The sequence below is a fragment of the Ruditapes philippinarum genome, unplaced genomic scaffold (assembly GCF_026571515.1).
Source record: "Ruditapes philippinarum isolate M1 unplaced genomic scaffold, ASM2657151v2 ctg4674_1_1_1_1, whole genome shotgun sequence".
Taxonomy (NCBI): Eukaryota; Metazoa; Mollusca; class Bivalvia; order Venerida; family Veneridae; genus Ruditapes; species Ruditapes philippinarum.
In genome coordinates this window covers 84,295-107,536 of record NW_026853791.1, presented here as the reverse complement: position 1 = coordinate 107,536, position 23,242 = coordinate 84,295, and the positions used below count along the sequence as shown (strand labels likewise).

At 31.1% G+C, this 23,242-nt stretch overlaps 2 protein-coding genes across 2 annotated transcripts; one reads left to right on the top strand and one right to left on the bottom strand.

The window, feature by feature from the left end:
- Nucleotides 1-1,833: 1,833 nt before the first annotated feature.
- Nucleotides 1,834-6,577, top strand: LOC132737896 (uncharacterized). The gene is made up of 6 exons (XM_060725269.1): nt 1,834-1,969; nt 3,213-3,244; nt 3,785-3,904; nt 4,249-4,504; nt 5,016-5,076; nt 6,202-6,577. The coding sequence occupies exons 1-6, from the start codon at nt 1,907-1,909 to the stop codon at nt 6,384-6,386; spliced, it is 717 nt and encodes a 238-aa protein (XP_060581252.1). The 5' UTR covers nt 1,834-1,906; the 3' UTR covers nt 6,387-6,577.
- A 10,002-nt stretch (nt 6,578-16,579) lies between these two features.
- LOC132737895 (alpha-aspartyl dipeptidase-like) lies at nt 16,580-23,194 on the bottom strand. The gene is made up of 7 exons (XM_060725268.1): nt 23,043-23,194; nt 21,783-21,871; nt 21,372-21,446; nt 20,281-20,534; nt 19,326-19,385; nt 17,950-18,031; nt 16,580-16,966 (listed from the first exon to the last, which is right to left on the bottom strand). Exons 1-6 carry the CDS (start codon nt 23,132-23,134, stop codon nt 17,951-17,953), a joined length of 651 nt encoding a protein of 216 aa, XP_060581251.1. The 5' UTR covers nt 23,135-23,194; the 3' UTR covers nt 16,580-16,966; nt 17,950.
- Nucleotides 23,195-23,242: the final 48 nt, after the last annotated feature.

Genomic DNA, 23,242 nt, shown 5'->3' with positions numbered 1-23,242 from the left:
CATTTAGGGACATTTTTTACAATTTGAATAATTATCCTGGAAAAACAAAGTAGGCAAATGATCTGGAATTTTGCACAAAGATTAGGTCTAAGTCTACAACAAATGGTACATTTATCTTGAAAAAATATTTTCAATCCCATCGTGTCAAAAAACCTCAGTGGAGTCCCTTTAAGACCCAGTAAATTGACGTGCCCAATTATACACTAGATATTTTTTGCACTGTATACATTAAGCTCGCCGAAACCACTACCTGTTTTATAATATAAGATTAGTTTGCCGAACCGGTAGTTCGACAAAACCACTCTCACCCCGTGTTAACATGGAAAAAATCGGTTTTGGGTAATTCCAAGGGTTTTCATCATTTTTGCTTTAAGAAGTACCAGTTTCCATTTTCATACGTGATTTTTGTAGTGTAATGGATTTTTTTAAGTCTTTGAACTGAACTTTGTTTAGCTGGTTCAATATTTAGAATATACAGGAAGATAATTAAGATATTACAAAAAATACATGATTAAGTGTCGGAGTTACCTCTACAACTAGTATAGGCCGCTGCGGCTATAGTATCTTTAAATTAAAAAAAAAGAAATATGTGTTTAAACAAGATAATTGCGAATTTAATTTGAATAAATTTTATATTCAATCAGCTCGATCAATTTATAGGTCAACTAAAAAATATGACTAAATTATGCCACATAGCTATATTTAAAAGGACAGGAAGCTATAACGACATACACTTCAAATTTGTGTCAAGGATTTATTATCACGCAAGTTCACATTTTTGAGGGATTTTCTGAGACCACGTTTGACAGAGCAAACACCACGCGCCGGTTATGGTTATGCCAGTAACCACTGCCTTCACACAAAACGTCACTCAAAAATCGAGGCTACTGAAACTACGTCAATGGAAACTGTTTCCGTCGAAAAAATCTGCATCAAAAAAATAAATAATAGAAAATATATATTTCATAATTTTCTAGCCGCTTTCAGACCGGACTACAGATGCCCTTTATTCATCTGGTTGAATAATGGAAGATGATGCTGGACAGAAACAAGCATTTGGTAGCAATATTAATGGACATGTACAAGACTTTTGACAGTCTACTGCATGATCTCACAGTCCAAAAGCTAGGGGCATATGGCTAGGGGCATATGGCTGATTAGATAATTGCATGTTCTCTAGTTTGAAATTATCTATCTAACAGAAAACAAAAGTCTAAAATGGGAGAATATCATATATAAAGCACTTGGCTTATTAACTTATTAGGCTGTTCCTATAAAGGCTCTATTCTGAGACTTTTGATTTTAAACATTCTAAATTTATTAATGATATTGTTTTTACTTTATAGATAAGTGCACCATTTACAATATAATTATGCAGATGATAATACTTATATTATACTGGATATCAAGAGTGGAAAACCTAACCTCTAATACTAGTTATAATCATTTGGAGAGTAAACAATAGAATATTCAAAACTTCAGCATTTGCTGCTGAAATATTGTTTATCATATAAGAAATAAAAAAATAAAACAACCGAGCTTTTAACTGCATTAAATTGATGTCATGTGCATATCTGTCCGGACACATGGTACTCTAATGTGAACAATTTAGGTAATTTTGATACCCTCCTTGACGTGCCTTAGATATAAGTGCCATATGAAATATGTATGGAAAAATGTTCAAAAAGTGTCCGGTTGATTGATACTGTTACTTACTCTAATGCCTATGCTTGTTTTTGTTTTTAAATAAACCAACAGCAACTTTTCGTGCTTTGTATAGCCACACCTCTCACTGCGTTCGATTAAATTTTAATTCTTATTTAAAAAAAACAAGTGCAAATTGACGTAACTTCCTGTGTTTATGAAAAAAGGATAATTTTTGACAGCTGATAAACACAATTTTGAAATGCCGAACTCGTACCAACAGCTTGTCTGTTTGGCAGTTTTTATGATATGTTTCATTGCAGATGTAAGTATTTGTCGTGACCATGGAACTTTGAACGTCTACACAGAAATTTAATTTACATAACATAACAGAAATGAAGAAGAATATGTTCCATTCAAAAATTATGATTTAACTGGATAATTAATTTAATTTGGTTTTAAACAGGAGTCCAGGTATAGAAGCTGGGGAAAAAGATTTACATGTATCTTAAAGATATATATTTATAAAGCAGGCCTTGACATATCCACTCGCATTAGCGAGTAAAAGTTCGTGTTGGGCGAGTAAAGAAATTAAGAATTTATCAAACTCCCCTGATAGGTCGAGTAAGTTTCTCAAAATTTAAATGATTTCTCTCTTAATAAATTGAATACAAATGGAATTATTTGGTAAAAAAATCAAACAGCAGACACCATTTCAATCATGACACTGTCAACCGAAAATTCACGAATTCGAAAACCTAGCTAAATGCCGTTTTGCGGTACTTTCTGTACATAGCTCTGGGGAATTCACCTAATGGAGTGTAATAGCAAACTTGATGTTTTCGGCCTATATGTGATAATGTCTTGTTTGATTTACAATATCCCCTTAGATACGTTTTGTTTGATTTACATGAGAAGGAAGAATTAGGTGCTACCTATGTTGCAAAATGCTCTTACGATTTAATAAGGGGGAGTCAAAGCCTGTGTCTGTGAAGGCTTTGGCTTGCCCGGCTATAGTCTACACGTCCCTGGCCTTGAAGGTCAAATTATTTAATTTCCACTGATTATCACTGTAATTAGTGGTAACTTGTCAATAAATCAATGGATTATTTTCATACTTGAACAAAACAACCTTTTGGACACAGCATTTTCTTTTTAAAGATTTGTTTAAAGCATTATTTGTTTGCTTTTAGAAAAAGTAAAAAAATCAAGCGTTGCCCCGCCCTTCGTTGGGTCTTGTTTGCAATTTTCTATAGAAATGTCTGGATTGAAAGATAGACTAGACCATTTAATTAAGATAGTAGGCAGGGTAAAAGATATGTATTGGCATGAAGTAATGAATTATTCATCAGTGATAGAGGTCTTAGATTTATGCTTTGGCATCATAAGGCTTCATATAGGAGGAAATCTTTCCTTCTTAGTGTTTTTCTCTGTTTTATTTTGCAAAAATATATTAATTTTCCCTAAATTTAAGGAAAGAGCCCCTTACATGGATAGTGGTATCTTTAGAAGAAAACTCTGTTAAGTTATGACAAATACTAATCCAATTACCTTTTTTTTCATTTTAGGCATTAGCAGAAATCTGTGATGATGGCACAAGGTGAGTTGCAAGGTTTTTTGGGGGAAAGGGGATATAGATTTGTCTTTGTTGTCTGTCTGCCACAATCATGCAGTCCAGACCTACTGTTGTACTGTCTGCACATGGAATGTGGCGGCATCTTTGAACACATAGATCTGTAGTTTTTAACAGAAATTTCCTTTAGACTTTTCAATATATTCCTAATGGTTATTTTTAAAAACAATAATGTTTCCAAAAAAAAAAGAAAAAATTATATAAATAAAATGCAGTCCTGTTTTATTTAATATGGTTTCACATAACCTTAAAATTTAATTGTGTGAGAAAAGAGCATGATTGAGCGCAGTATACTGGAGATAGACTAATTTTGATAGAGAACAATACTTTTTTAATTTTTTTATAATAATTCAGGTGGGTTTTTTTTTATTTGTTTTTGTATCACATTAACTTTGCACATCCTTTTAAACTTTTTATGAATGTAATATTCATAGAGCAACCATTATGTGCTTGAATGAAATGAAAACAAAAATATGGGTGGCTATCTTTACAATTTTTATATTTTAGATGTAGCGGAGGAAAACACTGCTGCAGTATAGGTTGTTGCTATGGTGACGATGATGATAATGATGACAGGAGATACACTTACGGCTATCGTTTGTCAATCTGGAATATGTGGTATTTCTGGTATGTTCATTATGAATAATATCATGTGAAAGTAACAACAGCTGGTTTATGAACACTTTAGTTAAAAAATGATGCAGATAAAATGAACAAGTAAAACAAAATCAAATCTTGACAAATGTGAATGAAATGTTGACCTCTTTTATTAGTCCTTTTACAATTTTTTCATACTGAAATATAAGTACAGACTTTACAACTGTTGCTAGATGAGTCATGTAACATGTAGATTAACGACTTATTAGTAAATGTCTTACAAATAACTATTGTTTATTGATACATACTTTTTAAGTTTCACAAATGTTAAAGCATCATGTTTGGATTTTAGAGCTATCCTGTTTATATTTTAGGTTTGTCATCTTGTTCCTCATGATGTCCTGTTTTGGGGGATGTGGGTATTACAAGCACAGACAACGTCTTGTTACAGGACAACCTGTTAGAGGACACAGGAACTTCTTATCTATCCTGACAGAGCCTTACAGTGGAGGTTCAGGCAGGGTATTGACTGTAGAGAATGGACACTATCCAGAGGGTCGTGGATATGTATTCAGTAGGGGTCCGGATCCCAACCTAGCAGCATCGATGGCCCCTCCACCATATACCGAGGTTTAAGACCTATTATGTTATCAGTTATAAAGAATAGATGTCTGACAGATTATATGTCCCTATATTAACGGTTGTTTGCATATATAACCAAAGATGTGCCATTTTATAACATTAGTTCTTACAGGTTATATGGCTGAGTATGTAGGGTTGTAAGAATAGGTAACCTAAACCACAAGCCATGGGTTAAATTGCAAACAGCCTTTTATACATGTCTGTAAATAATATCTGACATCATTACAATAAACTTATAAAGCAGAATTACTTTATTTGATGAAAAATGGAAATTACTTCATAAATTGACAGCAGTCGTATCTATAGATTATATAAACATCATGTTTGTGACATTAAAATTTGCAGTATTATTAATAATTTGCAGATTATAAATAGTATATAATCTACTTCCATACATTTCTAAAATATAGACATTCTTGTATTTTTTTTATAAAACATGACCAAATGTATTCTTATCTGTGCTGGAGTCAGTTAATTGATTTGTATACCTTTTTTATAGGTGATGAATAACCCAGGTTTATTTCCAGCTAACACAAAGTCAGGTGTTCCCATAGATGGAGGTAACCAATTTTGTTAAAAAAAAGAATTTTATTTTACATTTAGGCATATTTTTCTTGTGTGATGTACAATTACTTATAGTTGCCATTGGAAACCTATACAAGCAACACACTCCAGAAGACTTTAAGCAATTAAGGTTTCTTGTAGGTAATACAGTTGATACAGAAATTACTTCTGTCTAGGGGAAGCAACTGGTTTTTCACCTTTCAAGGAAATTTTGAGGGGTTCAAACTAACAAACCCTTGACATTGCAAGGCAGCAGTACCTCTGTAATCACCCTAATGTCTTTGTATATGGACATTCATAGACTATGTGTCCATTTAATCAAATTATTAGTATGCAATTTAACAATAGTTTTTCATTTTCATAATTAACAATTCTTGTTTTATTTTCATGGGTCTTAGAAATATTTACTGGTTGGGGACCACCAAAACCGGACAACCACCAAACCCGGACGGCCCCGAAAATGCTCAATATAGTATTTTCTTTGTTCATTTGTTGTCGGTCACTTTTTTATCAACAATAAATGCATGTTTCTTCTAAAATTAAGTAAATAATTTTATTTCAACCTCCTTAAATGGTAATATTTTAATTTCTATTTCAAAAATGTTGACGTTGAAATTTGGGGGTCAAGAAAGCAATGCCTGACCTCATATATCAGCTATAGTCATTTGCAGAGTAAACAATAGAATATCCAAAACTTCAGCATTTGTTGCTGAAATATTGTTTATCATGTTAGAGATCAAAAATCAAAACACCCAAGCTTTTATCTGAATTAAATCATGTCATGTACATATCTGTCCGGACACATGGTACTGTAACGTAGACAATTTAGGTAATTTTGATACCCTCCTTGTCGAGCCTCAGATGTAAGTGTCAATACGATCAGATTAAACAAACTAGTTTGTTAGTTAGAGGAAGAACGTAACTGAACTGTGTCCAATTTTTAGGTCTCTAGATTAAAAATTTTGAAATCTGTACGTAAAAATGTTCAAAAAGTGTCCGGTTGATGGTCCCCGACCAGTATACATCAGATTTTAGTTATTATAAAATATAAATCCAAATGTAACAAAATGACTATGTGATGTTTATTGATATTTAACTACCAGAAACGCATAAAATTTCAGGTGATCAAACAAATATAGGTAACATTCATCACAGTACCGGACCAACCAATCAAATGCCTCAGCCACCACCCTATACAGAGGTAGCCAATCAAAACGAGTCAGAGTCATATTTAGCCAATCAGAATGGTCAGAACCAAAGTCAAGCAACCAATCACATTCAAGAGAGTAATGCAGCTCACCAATGAGATGTCTTGTTGTTACATTTACATTTTCTAAATATTCTCTATGCATTTAGTGAAAGTCATAAATAATAATGCTATTTGCATAATTTTTAACCATTTTCCATAAATAGTTGGCTTTAAACTGTATAGAGGACACCCTTTGAAAAAGCTTTTCTAATTTGTATGTCATTCTATGATCCTTTTTATGCTGTTTCTTGGTTAACCATTGTGTTTTTGAAGCAGTTTTGGGTTGTTTAGTTTTTTTATGCATTAGCAAATGGTAGAATGATAGATTTTACTGAATTTCTTTTTTTGTGCACATGTTAAATAACCTTGATATATTTTATCCTTACATTATATGTATATATGGAAAGCTTAATACCTATAGTGTATAAAACAAGTCTCATAATTTTCAAAATTTCATGAAAAAAAATTATAATCTAAAACTGTCACATTGAGATCTGAAAAAACTTGATAAGAATTTATGTTATATATTGTTGTACCTAACTAATTAAATGTGAATTTTGTTTGTGATTTCTAAAATGTTGTATCTATGTCTTATGTGAGATAATTATTAGGAAAACCATTCCATTTACTGTGTACAATGAAATTACCTTTGATATTAAGTTATTAACCCTTTTATTTCAAATTAGTAGTTTATCAAATAAAGTACATTTCAGTTATTATAAATTATGTACTGAAACTTGGGTAATAAAAATGCTTGCAGATACTTGCAAATATTATATTAAACAGGATTATTGCACCAAAATTGTATTACATTTCGTGTTTTTGTGAATAAGTAATTTGTATGATAATTAAGTAATATCAATCCGTTCTGACTCGCATATGTTCAGAATTGTTGCATCCAAATATTATAACATTTTCGTTTATTTTGAATAAGTAATTTGTAAGAGTAAATTATATGACTATATTCTGACTTACATATATTCAAGTTGTAATACCCATAAAATAAATCAAAATGTCACATCCTTATTCCCTTTTTTTTTTGATAACAAGTTTTGCTCTATTTTTATTTAACAATTTTTTGTTTATTCACAGTTCTAATCATTTGCTTAGTTTGAATTTCATGTTAACAATTGGAACAATGTTCCTCGCTTGTGATTATTACTTTATTTTTATTAACATATTGTTTTTTTAGCTCACCTGTCACAAAGTGACAGGGTGAGCTTTTGTGATCGCTTTTCGTCCGGCGTCCGTCCGTCGTCCGTCCGTCGTCCGTCCGTCCGTAAACTTTTACTTTAAATGACATCTCCTCATAAACCACTGAGCCAATTTCATCCAAACTTCACAGGAATGTTCCTTTGGTGGTCACCTTTAAAAATTGTTCAAAGAATTTAATTCCATGCAAAACTCTGGTTGCCATGGCAACCGAAAGAAAAAACTTTAAATATCTTCTTTTAAAAAACCATAAGAGCTAGAGCTTAGATATTTGGCATGAAACATCTTCTAGTGAGTGTCTACCAAGTTTGTTCAAATAAAAGCCCTGGGGTCAAAATTGGCCCCGCCCCAGGGGGTCATTGATTTTCCCTATATGCATATAGTAAAAACTTAAAAAATCTTATTTTAAAGAACCCAAAGAGCTAGAGCTAAGATATTTAGCATGAAACATGTTCTAATGGGTGTCTACCAAGTTTGTTCAAATAAAAGCCCTGGGGTGAAAATTGGCCCCGCCCCGGGGGTCATTGATTTTCCCTATATGCATATAGTAAAAACTTAAAAAATCTTCTTTTAAAGAACTCAAAGAGTTAGAGCTAAGATATTTAGCATGAAACATGTTCTAATAAGTGTCTACCAAGTTTGTTCAAATAAAAGCCCTGGGGTCAAAATTGGCCCCGCCCCGGGGGGTCATTGATTTTCCCTATATGCATATAGTAAAAAACTTAAAAAAATCTTCTTTTAAAGAACCCAAAGAGCTAGAGCTAAGATATTTAGCATGAAACATGTTCTAATGGGTGTCTACCAAGTTTGTTCAAATAAAAGCCCTAGGGTGAAAATTGGCCCCGCCCCGGGGGTCATTGATTTTCCCTATATGCATATAGTAAAAACTTAAAAATCTTCTTTTAAAGAACTCAAAGAGCTAGAGCTTAGATATTTGGCATGAAACATCTTCTAGTGTGTGTCTACCAAGTTTGTTCAAATAAAAGCCCTGGGGTCAAAATTGGCCCCGCCCCTGGGGGTCATTGATTTTCCCTATATGCATATAGTAAAAACTTAAAAAATCTTCTTTTAAAGAACCCAAAGAGCTAGAGCTAAGATATTTAGCATGAAACATGTTCTAATGGGTGTCTACCAAGTTTGTTCAAATAAAAGCCCTGGGGTGAAAATTGGCCCCGCCCCGGGGGGTCATTGATTTTCCCTATATGCATATAGTAAAAACTTAAAAAATCTTCTTTTTAAAAAACTCAAAGAGCTATGGCCAAGATATTGAGCATCAAACATGTTCTAATAGGTGTCTACCAAGTTTGTTCAAATACAAGCCCAGGGGTCAAAATTGGCCCCGCCCCGGGGTCATTGATTTTCTTTATATGTGTTTAGCAAAAACTTTAAATCTTCTTTGAAAAAACCCAAAGAGCTAGAGTTGAAATAAAATAAAAGCCCTGGGGTCAAAACTTGCCCGGCCCCAGGGGTGTCATTGTTTTTAACTATATGTGTATAGTAAAAACTTTAAAAAAATCTTCTTTTAAAAAGCCCAATGAGCTAGAGCTTAAATGTTTAGCATGAAACATCTTCTTATGGGTGTCTACCAAGTTTGTGCAAATAAAAGCCCTTGGGTTAAATTGGCTCTGCAACGTTGGGGGGGGGTTGGGGGGCCTATATACAGGTGAGCGACCTCAGGGCCATCATGGCCCTCTTGTTCTTGTTCTTTTGTATATTTTTTTCATATTATTAGAAGATTTGCCATGAACTTTTTGTATAGAAAACAATAGTTCTTGTACTTTTACTTTATTGAAATCATTTAAGGTTAAATTATTAATTTTCTATTTCAAAATAGTATGTTAAAAGGAAAAAGTAGAGGCAATTATTGAGATATTGTCTAATATTCAGTGTTTATAATCTTTTTCTTAATCAATGGGTCAAAGATGGATATACTCATCTTGTAACTAGATTGTTCTGTAGGTTGGATTGGTATTAGAGCTGTCATTAATTCAGTCCATAGCATGTTTACATATTATATCAATATCAGACTACAAATACCGACGATACATCGATATACCGAGTATTAGGTATCTGTTTTCAGCTTTCATACCTGTTTTTATGATTTCAGTAAAATACATGTTCTTTGCTTTAAAATTATGATGTGCATTGTTTGTAAATACCCACAGCATGCTGGTTTTTTTTCCTGGCCTTTATTTTTTTAAATCACTGCTTTGAAATTGTCATAATTCCTAGACATTTTATTAATGTGTCAAAATTATTGATGATTTTTTTTTTCAAATATGTATCAATTATTAATGCACAGAAATATAATAATATGATACATTGATATTGTTTCTATTAATGACAGCTCTAATATGTATACTTTCCTAATGGGCAAATAGATGGTTCTGTAAAATGAGATGGGTATACAACCATCTAGTAGGCAGAAAAAGTGAGGAATACTTGTTAAGTGTAAAGATATTTTTCTGATGTGTTGAAATTTATGTTGTAACAGATTTATTTAATATTTTGTGTTGATGTGCTCATTATCTTTCATAAATAGTTTATTATGTTTGTAGTGTCTATGTACATCTTTATTACATATCATTAAAGAATTCAAGTTATAAATTAATAATAAATTTTGATTCAGCCTATAGGAATCATATAGAAAGTAACATTGCATTCTATTTAGTTTTAGCCCACTTGATTTTTATAATAATAGTTTGGCTCTGTATTTGGAATTGTCCTTTGCTATTTGTAGGGCTTTCGAGATCCAAATTTTGGCGACATGTAAAATTGCAATTTCTACAAACCGATCCGACTTTATACAGCATAGGGCTGTAAGAATTTATTGTAAATTAAAAAAACATTTTCATGATAAATTTGTTTAGATATTACAGCATCTAGTTCCCTTCTCAATCATTCACTGAATAAAACTATTTATATGTCAAAAAATATTTGACCCATTTTAATTATTTCGATTCTATCAATAGATCACAATTTGTATATTTCTATCTTAAATGAAAATTAAGGCAAGTCTAAGCCTTATGATAGACATGTATGTGTTAATTATTCCCCAGTAAAATGTATGTATTAATTTGTCATTAAGCATTTTGTTTTTATTTCAAATTTTGTCTGTTAACTAAGAAAATGTAAATAGTCAACTCATTTATTATTAACACTGCACCACTTAAAAAAATATGTTGTCCGAAGTTCAATTTTTCTCAGTTTGTTTTTTCTTCTTCAATAATCAGAAAAAAATGCATGCTGATAATCAAAAGTTAATAATTTTCAATGTTTGTTTTTCACCAGTGAATTAGAAAATGCAGACTGTATTAACCAAAAGTTAGTGGTTTTTTCAGTGTTTTTTTTTTCTCTCCAATAATCGGAAAATGTATACTGTTAATCAAAATTTGATAATTTTCAATGTTTTTTTTCACTTCCTAGTGAATCATAATATGCATATTGTATCAACCAAAAATTCTAAATGTTTAACCTATTTAATACACAGGGTTATTATATACATAAATGATTCAGATGTTAAACAGGGTATGAGAAAGATTAGGGCTTTTTAACTACTTTCTCAATGAATTTGTAGTATTTGACTTTCACTGTTTGTATTCTATTAATAGATGAAATAGTATAAAGCTGTATAAAGCTGTACATATATCCAACAAAATTTTCTTTTTATCAAATTATGATGTTTCAATAACAGAATATCCAAGTTTAATACACATTAATACTATATTTAAATAGAATTAAATATTCTGGAAAAAAATATTTTGCTGCTATTTAAAGTAGGGTTTTAACTTTTTAGCAATTACTTTGTGCATGTGTCATTGGCTCTTAAAGAAATTTCTTTCATCAAGTTATTTTGAAGAATTCTTTTTTTTCAAAATTCATATTAATTTTTGCAGCAGATGTATAGCTTTATACACTTTAAATGATTTTTATGTCAAATTTATTAAAGGTGAAAAATGTCAAAAGTATCCAAATCTGATTAGGCTACATAAATGTGACAGGCCAGCCTGAATTTTTACTTATGATGTATAAAATAACTGTAATTTTTTTTTAAATACATGTAATATATTAAACTGTAAAAGTGTATTAAGCAGATCAAATTAGTATAGCAGTAACTAGTCATATTTTAAAGAAAAATAGTTTTGTTCATTGTTTTTTTTCTATGTTTTTAAATAAAATGATAGGGCAGTGTTTACTTAAGCTTTGTAGCAAAATATCAAACTACCTATATTCCATTACTAATTTTGTATTTACTTACTACTCTAGTATAGCCTGTTTTAAGATAATATCACTGGTAAAAGTCATTAAGATGACCTTTCTAGTAAAAATTACTATAGCCTGTTCCAAGGTAGTGTAGTGGAAAAAACTTTTGTACCCCAGAAATATAATATCCAAGTAATTTTACTTTTCTCCTCGTATTATGATCATTAAATATATAATCAAATCTTATGTATATGTATCCAAATATGTTTCAGACAGTACCAGTCTCTTAATTTTTATGAAATGATCAAATTAAATAACCTACATACATTTGCTTGCCAGGAATTATGGAGAAAGGGAGATAACTGACTTAAAAGTATTCACATCATTATAATCTATGGAATAAGGGAGGTAATAAATGAATTATTGTAAAATTTACTTAGTTCATTGTAAAGTGGATCTAGTCCTTTTTTGAGATTATAACTTTTATTTTTTGCTTCAAAATTGCACATCAATTATATATATGATTATAAAGTAGTATTTAGTCTAAAATTAGATTGTAGGGCTGGTTTTTTGCTTCAAAATGTAGCATGCTAAAATCACAAGTTATAATTTAGCAAATAGTATTTTACACATTATATTTATTATACCTTGTTTTTGCTTTAAAAAGAATGTGACACATTTAATTAAAACATAAATAATATATTATGATAAAGCAATCATTATTTTTATTGCTTTATATTCTTTGTTTTTTTGCTTAAAGTTGGCACAATAAAGATGATCTTAGATTTTCATTTTTTCAATAATCAATATACTTAGTGCTTCTTTTTTATCTTTAAAATACATGCAGGTAGCTTGTTCAACATAACTGTATCAATGCATATAAACTTTTCATTTTTTTTTTTTTGATAAATAAAATAATATAAACTTTAAATACACTTAAGTTAACTGTAAAGAGAATGTTGACTGTTTTGGAAGTCGTAGTTGATTTTCACTATTTTTTCATTACAATCTTACCCTAGTACATGATTTTTTAAGGCATTGATTTTAAAGTGGTTTGGTCTGTAATGAACACATTTTCCCATAGTATTTCAAATATTGATAAAAAAGACATAAAGATATTAATTATCATTTGAATATAGGATATTTCTTGAAACATAATGCTGATAAAAGTTTTTAGTGATTTAGTATGAACATTTATATGAAAATTATAATATTTTGTTCTGCAACAATTTTTTATATGCTATATGTATATGTTAGTGTTCATCCGTGCTGATCTACCGAAATTAAAAACTTCGACAGGAGCGATAGCGACCAGAGAATGTTTCTAATTTCTGTAGAACAACTATGATGAATACTAACGTAAAATACTTGGTGTCAAGCTTTATTTGGCTTCATTAATATTCACTTTATAACATTACGACTAATTTTACGAACAAGGTTCTATGAAGCACTATAAAAGTAGATGGTGACTATTAACAGAATTTGATATAAACTTTTGTTGAAAATTAACACACAGAAATTTTAAGATACACAGCATTTTCATTGGATAACAAAGCTGGACACTATTTAGATACTAGTACTAGTATGTGATTTTGGATTGTATATCTCACACCTGAGATTTATTATTATTCGCTTCTATAAAAAAAATAAGCACATATTTAATCCTATACAAGTTGTTTACTACTTAATTAGAAGGCATAGCATAGAATAGCCATTTGTGAATTTTTTTTTTAAATCTTTATATAGTACATGTATTAACTTTATATTTGAGATTTACATTCATGAATTTTTGAATCTCAGAAGAAGAAAAAAGTATTTGATTTTGTTTGTTTTAACATACCGTGCATCTTTTAACCATTTTTACCTTTTTTTGTTATTTTTCCCCTGTGTATGTGCAATAAAATGTGATACAAAAATTAAAATGTTTGTTCTTTATATTTTGCATTATATATAATAACCATATAATTCAATCTACAACTCTGAATAGTTATTTTCCCTTACATTCCATTCTTGGATTTGGTAACAAAAATTTCCTGCACTTGGCATAGGTAGTGGTGATAGTTTTAAACAGTAAAATTCCAACAATAGCAACATACCATATCAACTTTAATTTACATATTTTGTTATAAAGAAAGCTTCATGTGAATCATAACAACATAATTATATTTGAAAAAAAAAAAAGAAACTTCCGCTGTATTTAAGTGCAGATATACACAAATATGAAAATCAGGATTAACCTGTTATCTCATATAGATGTGTTTTGACAGCTTTTCAGCTATCCCCCTTCTCCCTTGCATCCTCCCCCTTCTTGAGGTCCAAAATAGTGAAAAGATGGTGGTGCCCTATTTTGACCCTAAACACTTGTTTTCATTTGAAGAAATGTTGAAAAAAGTGATTCATTTTCAGCACTGCCCCCCCTTTCAAAAATGTACATCAAGGGGATGCCAGATGGGGATGTGCCCCCTTCTGCTTGGGGGTTTGAAGGGGGCATTGGCCCCCCCCCCCACATCGCCAAGAAAATCTTGGGACTCGTGAGAGGCTAAAATTGGCTAAAGGTCAATCTTAATGGAATGTGTAACCAACATTGAAAAGCCTTTGACTCTATCTTAATCCATTGAGAATTTGCAGCACTTTGAAATCATTGATGGAAAAACTCAATGCAAAATAGTGATTTTTGGCAATCTGAGATGCCCCCCCCCACCCCTTGCCATGGTACATGAAAATTTAAGATTGAGTATGCTGTTATAAAGGCTATGGTCCAGTTAACAGCAGTGCTCAGTTTGATCAGTAATTGAGCTTTTTTATAGTGTCAAAGCAGTTTGAACTTGTAACAAGAGGCTTTTCAATGAAAACAGCCACTGAAAAGTCACTGGTTGCTATGAGAAGAAATTGGTTGCTATGAGAAGTAACTGGTTGCTATGGAAGTCAGTGGTTGTTATTAAAAGTCACTGGTTGCTTTTGAAATGTATGATTGCTATTGAAAGTCAATGGTCACTATTGGAGTCAATGGTTTCTTTGAAAAGTCACTGGTTGCTAAGAGAAGGAAGGGGCCAATTTTCACTCTAGGGCGATAATTTGAATATTTTTTAACAGAAGCTCACCTATGTTTCATGTTAAATACCATAAGGTAGAGCTCTTGTAGTTTTCAAGGAGATTTTTGAAGAATTTACTATATCAGGAAAAGCCCGACCCTGGGACCGGGGCAATTTTGATACAAGGGCTATAATTTGAACACACTACGTGTACTACTAAATAATGTTTCATGTAACAAACTAAGCTTAAGCTCTTGTAGTTCGAGAGAAGAAATTATTTTAAAGTTTTTGCTATATAAATACAAATGTATAAGGAAAATCTATGCTCCTCCAAGTGGGGCAAATCTTGACCTAAGGGCTATAATTTGAACATTTTTTGTAGAGGTCCACCAGACAGTGTTTCATACCAAATATCTAAGCTAAATCCTTTATAGTATAATAAAAGAAGATTTTGTTTTGTTTTTACTATATACATATAAGGAAAATTAATGACCCCCTGAGCAGCGCTTTTATTTGAACAAACTTGGTAGACACCCACTAGAAGATGTTTCATGCTAGATATCTAAGGTCTTTAGGCGTTTTAGAAGGTATTTTTAGTTATATACATATAAGGAAAATCAATGATACCCTGGGGTGGAGCCAATTTTGACATCAGGGCTTTTAACAAAAATATAACAAAAACATATATATATAAAAATATATTTCTACATTATTGTTACTGTACAAAATAAAAATTAATATCAACCTTATCAACCTAAAGAAAATGACTAATTGCATATAGACACATGTTTTGTCATCACAAGAAAATATGTTTTAAAATTATAACAAGAGTTATCGTGCTTAAAACAAGGCCCGGACAATGTAGGAAATAACAAAACAGGTAGATTTCATTAAAGAAAACTAGGACATGCTTATGATTAAGTAAATTACTGACAAATTATGATCCTGAAGACATAATTATATTCAAATGAATATCTTCAGTAGTTTTGAAGATCCATAATGCGCAAAAAACTTTAATGAGGAATATTTGAAGTACACAAGGGGTCATTAGTCAGTAAATTTCAAAAAAGTTAATTGATTTTGACATTGACTTCCAATTATATCTCAAAGCCATACCTGAAGTTACAAGCAAATATCTTTAGTGCTTGATGAGATAAAAAGTTGTACAAAAAGTCACATGTAAAAAGTGAAGAGTAAAGGGGCCTAATATAGACCCTAAAAAAGTGTTTCACCGACACAAAGGTTAGTAGGAAAAATAAGCCACACCATTCTTTGAATAGTCAAGCTCAAGTTATTCCTTTGCATTGACATAATTATATGTAATTGGTCCATATATGTCACCCCTAACAAATAAACAATTCTATGAATGAATGAAATGAATCTTCTAGTTTCATTTACAGCCAGGACTGGGACCATTAAAACTGGACAATCATCAAACCAGGACTGGAAAGTCCCTAAATAACCATGATTTTGTTGTATTGTTTGTTCAATGGTTTTCAATCAATCAGTCACTTATTTATCAATAATAAAATAATTCAATAATATAATTTTAACTTTTACATGTTAATAGTTTTATATCTATACCTGACCTCTTTTACTAGCTGTAATCATTGGAGATATAACAATAGAATATATATGCTGCTGGAATATTGCATATTATGTTAAAAATAATGAAATTAAAGCATATTAAGCATATTTCTTCACTCATTAAAGGGTATAAATCTATATCTTATGAAATATCTTTAAAAGTAAAATTATATTGGTTCCATTATTATATGGTTGATTCCAGAAAAAGTTGTAACATAAAATGTCTCTGTTATCTAATACACATAAAAGATGTAAGTAAACACAATAAAATATTCTGAAACAAAATATTATATTGCTATTTTAAGTAGGGTTTTATCCGTTTAGCAATGACTGTGCATGCACCACTCGCTTTAAGGCAATTTATTGCCATTTTTATTTCATACAAACATTTCTGAAGTGTTTTTTTTTTTTTAAATCCAAACAATAATTTTTGCATCAGATATATATAAGCTTTATACACTTTAAGAGCAGTTGTACAGATTTCTTAGTCAATACATCATCAGCTGGATGAGAAATGGCCTAACCAGATAGTCAATGTTTTTAAACTTTCAATAGAAAGCTCATGTCTGATCCACTGTCATATTCAACAGGCTCCTTTCCTCTGAAAAATAAAGTCAGAAAATCTGTTATGCTTATTATATCCCATTAACAACATTAAATATTTAGAAATATCAATAGCTTTCAATGACTGACTCGGAATTTTTGTGTTCAATTTCAAGTTTCATAATTTTCATTGTCTTATGCACATGACATGACCCAGGTACGTATATTACCTGCATGACCTATACTTTAAAGATTGGAATTTTGCAATGCTTTGCCCAAAATTGGGAAAAAATAATGTTACATATTTGCAATGATATTGTAGACCAATGGAAATCTACATAGTCTTTAGTGGGTAGATTTGCTTTTAGTTAGTTTTCACTTAGTGTTCTGGATAATAATGCTATTTTATGAAAGTTTTAAGTTGAGACATTTTGTTCAAGAACTGGACATACATGTTTTATGTCCAACGTAAATATAACCAAATATTGGCTTTATAATAAAGTAGGCAAAAAAAAGAGAGAAAAAAAAACCTTAAATAATTTCCTTACATTTAAGATACATATATAGCTTCCTCACATGAAGGAATCCAAAGTCCCCGAGTGTGAAGAGACTGGCCTAATGTTACACAGGTGACATAGGCAAAAATGTATTTTAAATTGTTGTTATTATGGATTCCGAACATTTTACATGTTCATCACTTTGAGTATAATAGCGTTAAATCTAAAATGATTCCTGATAAAGGTAGCAAAATGTAAACAAAGTGGTATTTTGATTTCTATACTAATGGTTAAACACAATAATTGCTAACACATAAAGGTAGCAAAAGATTGCTAACTTAAAGAGCCAATGAATAACTTCTTCGACGCTGTTAAAGGACATAACAAAACGCTTTTGAAAAACAAAAATATTACCATTTTTGCAGGCTTCATGGCTTTTTTAATGTGACATTCTGTGCATTTATAAAATAAACTAGCAAACACTAGTTTAACAGGAAATATGTAAATAAAAAATAAAATATAGAAATAGATCAAGATGTTTACCCTCTCAAAGAGTCTTGCATTTGTAACACCTTTTCAGAGTGGCTTTGTCTCCCTCCACATGCAGGATACAACCTTCTCTTATCCCCTAAAATACAAAGTATGACAAATTTATCTAAGTAAGGTTTTTAGCTTTGCTTTACCATTACTTTAATTATAATGTTTAATTTTCTGCCAAATCTAATCTTTATTTTACTTCAGTAGTCATTATTGTTTATGCCCATTTATTCAATAGGGAGAGCAATGGATGAGTAATCCATGGGTGGCTGGTTCGGTCCTCAGGTGAGGCATCATTGTCAGAGACAGTTGATAGCCAAAATTCTATCACTGTAATGTTTCCATTGCATTAACAATGAAATATACTTACTCATTTAAAGGCACATTAGTCCTTAGATATGGATACATTTTTCATTCAGCCTATAGGTAATAAATTAATTTCTTCTATCTAAGTCTTGTTAAATACTTTGATTCTTTGTTGTAGAGAAAATTAAATTGTCTTATTAATGTGCTTTCTTGACAATTCTTGCATAGCAGACTGGCGTTTCCGTGAGTTTTACTTATGCCGGAAATTTCATCTGGCATGGGGGATGCCAGATGAGTCGCGTGTCATACAACGTCATTTTAGCGCACTTTATGAATGAAACGCATTAAAATGACGTCATTTTAGAAGGGAAATATGTGCTTAGGATGATGTCATTTCGTCGTTGTTATTTAAGTTGTAAGTTCATACGCTATTGTAAGAAAATAGTTAGGAATAAAAAGACTTTAATTTCCATGAACATATATCATATTGCGGTAAACCATTTTAAATATAAAATAATATGGCAGAATATGCAAGAAAAAATATCTGACATATGTTTGCATTTCGGATCGGAATATCCGTCCCTCGGGTACCTGCCCATGGGCTGTAACTCGGCAAGCCTTGTTACTGTCCAATAGGTGGGTCCGGCCTCAGGACGGATTTTCCTGTCCGAACCGCAACATATGACAGATATTATTATTCTCAGTGCTTGACAGTAAAAAGAACCTGGATAATGTAGAATTTTCTTAGTTCAAAAAGGGCCATTATTATGTCAAAAATCCATGTTAGAGCTAATGGCCTTGTACATGTTGTACCATGACCTCCTATTATGTTCTCAAAAAAAATTTGTGAAGTTTCAACACACATTCTTGTCAAAAGTTTTGGAGATTATCAACTTGAATGCAAAAACTTATCCAAAGTATGATGCTGATGCACAGGTAAGTACATCAAAAACTTCTGTAACTCCTTCTTTATGTTGTATATAATGCGCAGCAAGTATAAATGATGCTTATATCTTTCAACTACACTAAGAAATTCAATACAAACTCAGATATATAGTAATATGATGTAAACAACTTACTAATACAGAAGGTGAGTCCTCATATTCATGATACTGATTGATCCTTTGCTCCCTTGTCTCCTAAAATGAAATTTTTCTATTTTAAGACAAACCAGCTTTGTATTTAACATAAGTTTTTCATTTTCACCTGGTTTAAAGTCATGTTTTAAGCAAGGTCATGATTTGGTGACATTTCAGCCTTACTTCTGGAGGAACATCTCAGGTTTACTTAGAAATTGTGCATAATTTTAGACACAAGTGGCAGCCTGAGTAGAACCACTGAGCTTGCTGAAGTATACTAACCTTCTTCACATGAAAGAATCCAATGCCCTTTGCAGGATTTGAAACCACTGTGGTGAGTGGCATACTGTTCAAAGTCAATCACCTAAACCACTCTGCCGTGGAGGCCCAAAAATATTTAAATGTCATGGCAATATATTAATCAAAATCAATCATATTAAAATAAAGTAAAATTTTATATTGTGGTAACTGTGTCAAACCTGTGTTAAAGATCACCTCTGAATAAAGATCCCCCTGTGAATAAAGAACATTTTTCAACAACTGTTCATAAATTTAGTAGAACAGAGTACCCCCACATAAAGACCACTTGTCTCTCCTTTAGGTGGACTTTATAACAGGTTTGACTGTACATAGATATACACCTGAAAAATTATTTCTTTGAACAAAATTAAAAATTCAACTTGAACTACACAAAAACTCAATTCTTTCATGTATATGAAATAGTGAAATACATTATCAAAGACACTGGAAGTTTGGCAAATTAAAGTCAGCAGTCTTAAGTAATTACAAGGTGATTTACTGCAATCAAATGTTGCAGTCAATGAGTGGTTTACATCTAAAATTATTTCATGTAGTCTGTGTTTGGTTTACTTAACATGTGAGCTGTTAATAACGACCTACTAAATGTTTCATTCAAATATAACTAATTCATTTGTCATAAAAACCTTAAACTTACCCCCATATGTTTACTGTTGGGATCAGGATCTTGGTAATGGGCGTTAATATTAAAGGGAACCAATCCTAGAGCTTTAAATGAAGGTGGATACACAATCGGCATATCATTGGTCGTGTTGATGCTGACAGTGGCCACATTAGAGCCGGCGCTGGAACCGATATAGGGCATACTGTCATCAAACACTCGCTTACGGATTTCATCAACTATGTTTTCATCATACAAAGTTTTAAGCAAACGGAATGTGTTCCCACCACCTGTAATCATATAGTTTACAAAGAAATTTTGTTATTACAAAAACTGATACAATTGTTATTTTAAGCATGGTCAATACAATCTATAAAACCTGCAGTATTTAGACAGATGGTTTATAAATGATTATCTAGAGTGATAAAAGAAATCACAAATACAAATTCTGGAGGTTAAGGCAATCACTATATGCAACTCCTTGAAAAAATAATACTGTCACCAATGTCCTTCCATGTGAATGCCAACAAATGATCAGATACATTCCACTTTTTAAAATAATTACTCATTCTAGACAAAATAATAACTCATTCTATAAAAAAAAATGTGTGTATAAAACAACAAAGCTATGTTTAGCTGAAATTTCCAGTATTTTTAAAATTTGACATAACACGTAAAGGTCAATGACAGGTCAAGGTCTAAAGTACATTGTAAGTCATGATAAAGCACATTGCATCTAAATTTGAAACAATACTCTTATCCATGAAATATTGTGTGAAAGTATTAAATAGAGCTCTGATCCAGGAGTACATTGTGCAAAATCCTAATCCAAGGAAAATTGTGTTTTAAATGCAATTGCCCTTGCATATAGAATGATTTTATTTGACGGGTATTGGCTAAAAGTCAATTTTGCCCACAGACAGACAGACAAACAAGAAAACAAACAACCATTTATCAATAGATTACAAGTACATAAGGGACACAAGAAGGAGAATTTATTTCTGCAATACTTTAAGAAGACAACTAACAATATAAATGATACATTACTTTAAGACATTATCACTATAATTATTGTTTTATTTTCATATGATTACCAAGTAAGCTATATACATGTAGTTATAACTTACCTATAAATATTGCCTCAGCTTGTCTTACAGCATCTACAGCATTAGGTTTCTCATGTATACTTTCTAAGTTGAAACCTGAAATATATTTTATGATGCTACTTTTACTAAGTTTTAATACTAATATATTATAAGCTTATTAAACCTACAACATTCCTATATAACTTTACTTGAGACCATGTTAATATATATACCATACATGCATCAATTTTAAATAATTCTACTTGGATTCTATTGTCTTTTTGAACTTAAGTTAATATTTTTTTCTTAATTTTGCTAATAAGGCACCATAGAAGGTCAGAACAGAAGGTTATGTTTTCCTTTTCTTAAGAAAAAAATCATTGTGATGCATAATGTCTGACTCTTTCTAAAATGACAAAAACAACTTATTATATACATGTACTTGTACTGTACCTATAGAATTATATGCTGTTCTTGCAATACTTGCATAATGGTCCCGATCATGAAGAGCATATGGTACAAACAACACAGTTTTCACTTTACTGAAATGTAACATTAAATCATTAATTTTTCTCACATAAAAATATGTGACACAATTATTATCTGGCATTGTTTTAATCACATGCTAAATTTTCGGTCCTATGTGTGAAGTAGCAATGGGAGAGCAAGAGGCAGTCTGCCTCACAAAATACATACAAAATATCAGAGCTCTGTTATTCTTCTTGCAGAGGAATTTATCTTGCACTGATTAAAGAATAATGATACTAACTTTCACCAAAGTTTTTATATTTTATTATAACTTTTAAGTTAGCTACCTTAGAGAAATACATATAAGCAGGTCTTGTTTTTTTAAAGTAACACAGGCACTATAATAAAGGTATAGCTTTTTAAACTTTCACTGTCACATTAAGATTTTATGCATAGCATTATTTCCTGAAAGACATATTATACATGTAGTATTGTAAGTTCCATGCAAGTGTAGGTTTTCATTCAGAATTCAATCTTATTAAAGCACATACATACCGGTATATCAAGCCAAATGAACACATGTATCATAAAACAAATACACTTAGCTATCTGCAAATCAGGGATACATGTACAATTATATCCCTGGCCAAATGCACAGGCAGTTGGTAAATTCCTCTGCTCAATAATGATAATAATATCATAAAATCATCTCCCTTTAATAAATAAAGACAAAATTACTTTATATCATTAATTAACATGTATAAGTCAGTAAAGTTGTGAAATCAGTTATTTCATAAAACAATTACCTGAACATTTCAGGTATTTCATGAAACAGTATTTCATTAAATAATTAAGTTCTTGTATTTCATGAAATAACTGATTTTAAAAAACTAACTTTAGGAACTTTTTTCCGTTATAGCCAGTAAATAATTTTAACCTGTATGCTAGATTATTGTGGTTTAAAAATTCCAAGATATTCTTAATTGGCTAATTAGTAAAATAATTTTAACATAAAATTTATTAAAAAAAGATAATGTGATTTTTTTTTGTTCTGGGTCAGAATCCCAATACTAGAGGGTAGATATTGCCAATACACAAAATAGCTTATGTTGGACTCATCAGCTGATAAATGTTGCTGCTTTAAAACTGAAAGTGAAAATTGATTGCAACAATCAGTGACAATTGCACATCTCTTTGGTATAAATAAGTATTTTTCAATAATTTTCAGCCGTGTAAAATACATACTCTGTCAAAAACGACTTTATTTGATCTTTACAGTGGTCTAGATATCCACTTCCATGAAGTGTAGAGTTTGAAATTAGTAATAAACGCCTCATCTTCGTAACAGTCCAAAGTGCTAAGTGACAATTTTCCCCGCCAAATGACAGCCCACCGGAACCTGTACAAGTCTAAATTATTTACATTACCGTTACGATTCCTTATTG

Bases quoted from the DNA above. Each gene is read 5' to 3' on its own strand.
- LOC132737895 (XM_060725268.1), bottom strand. From the start codon at position 23,134: ATGAGGCGTTTATTACTAATTTCAAACTCTACACTTCATGGAAGTGGA. The intron at 21,447-21,782 runs GTACAGTACAAG...AATATATTTCAG, and splicing joins AACAGCATATAATTCTATAG to GTTTCAACTTAGAAAGTATA. The intron at 19,386-20,280 runs GTAAGTTTAAGG...ATTTCATTTTAG, and splicing joins CCAACAGTAAACATATGGGG to GAGACAAGGGAGCAAAGGAT.
- LOC132737896 (XM_060725269.1), top strand. From the start codon at position 1,907: ATGCCGAACTCGTACCAACAGCTTGTCTGTTTGGCAGTTTTTATGATA. The intron at 3,905-4,248 runs GTATGTTCATTA...TTTATATTTTAG, and splicing joins TGGAATATGTGGTATTTCTG to GTTTGTCATCTTGTTCCTCA. The intron at 5,077-6,201 runs GTAACCAATTTT...ATAAAATTTCAG, and splicing joins AGGTGTTCCCATAGATGGAG to GTGATCAAACAAATATAGGT.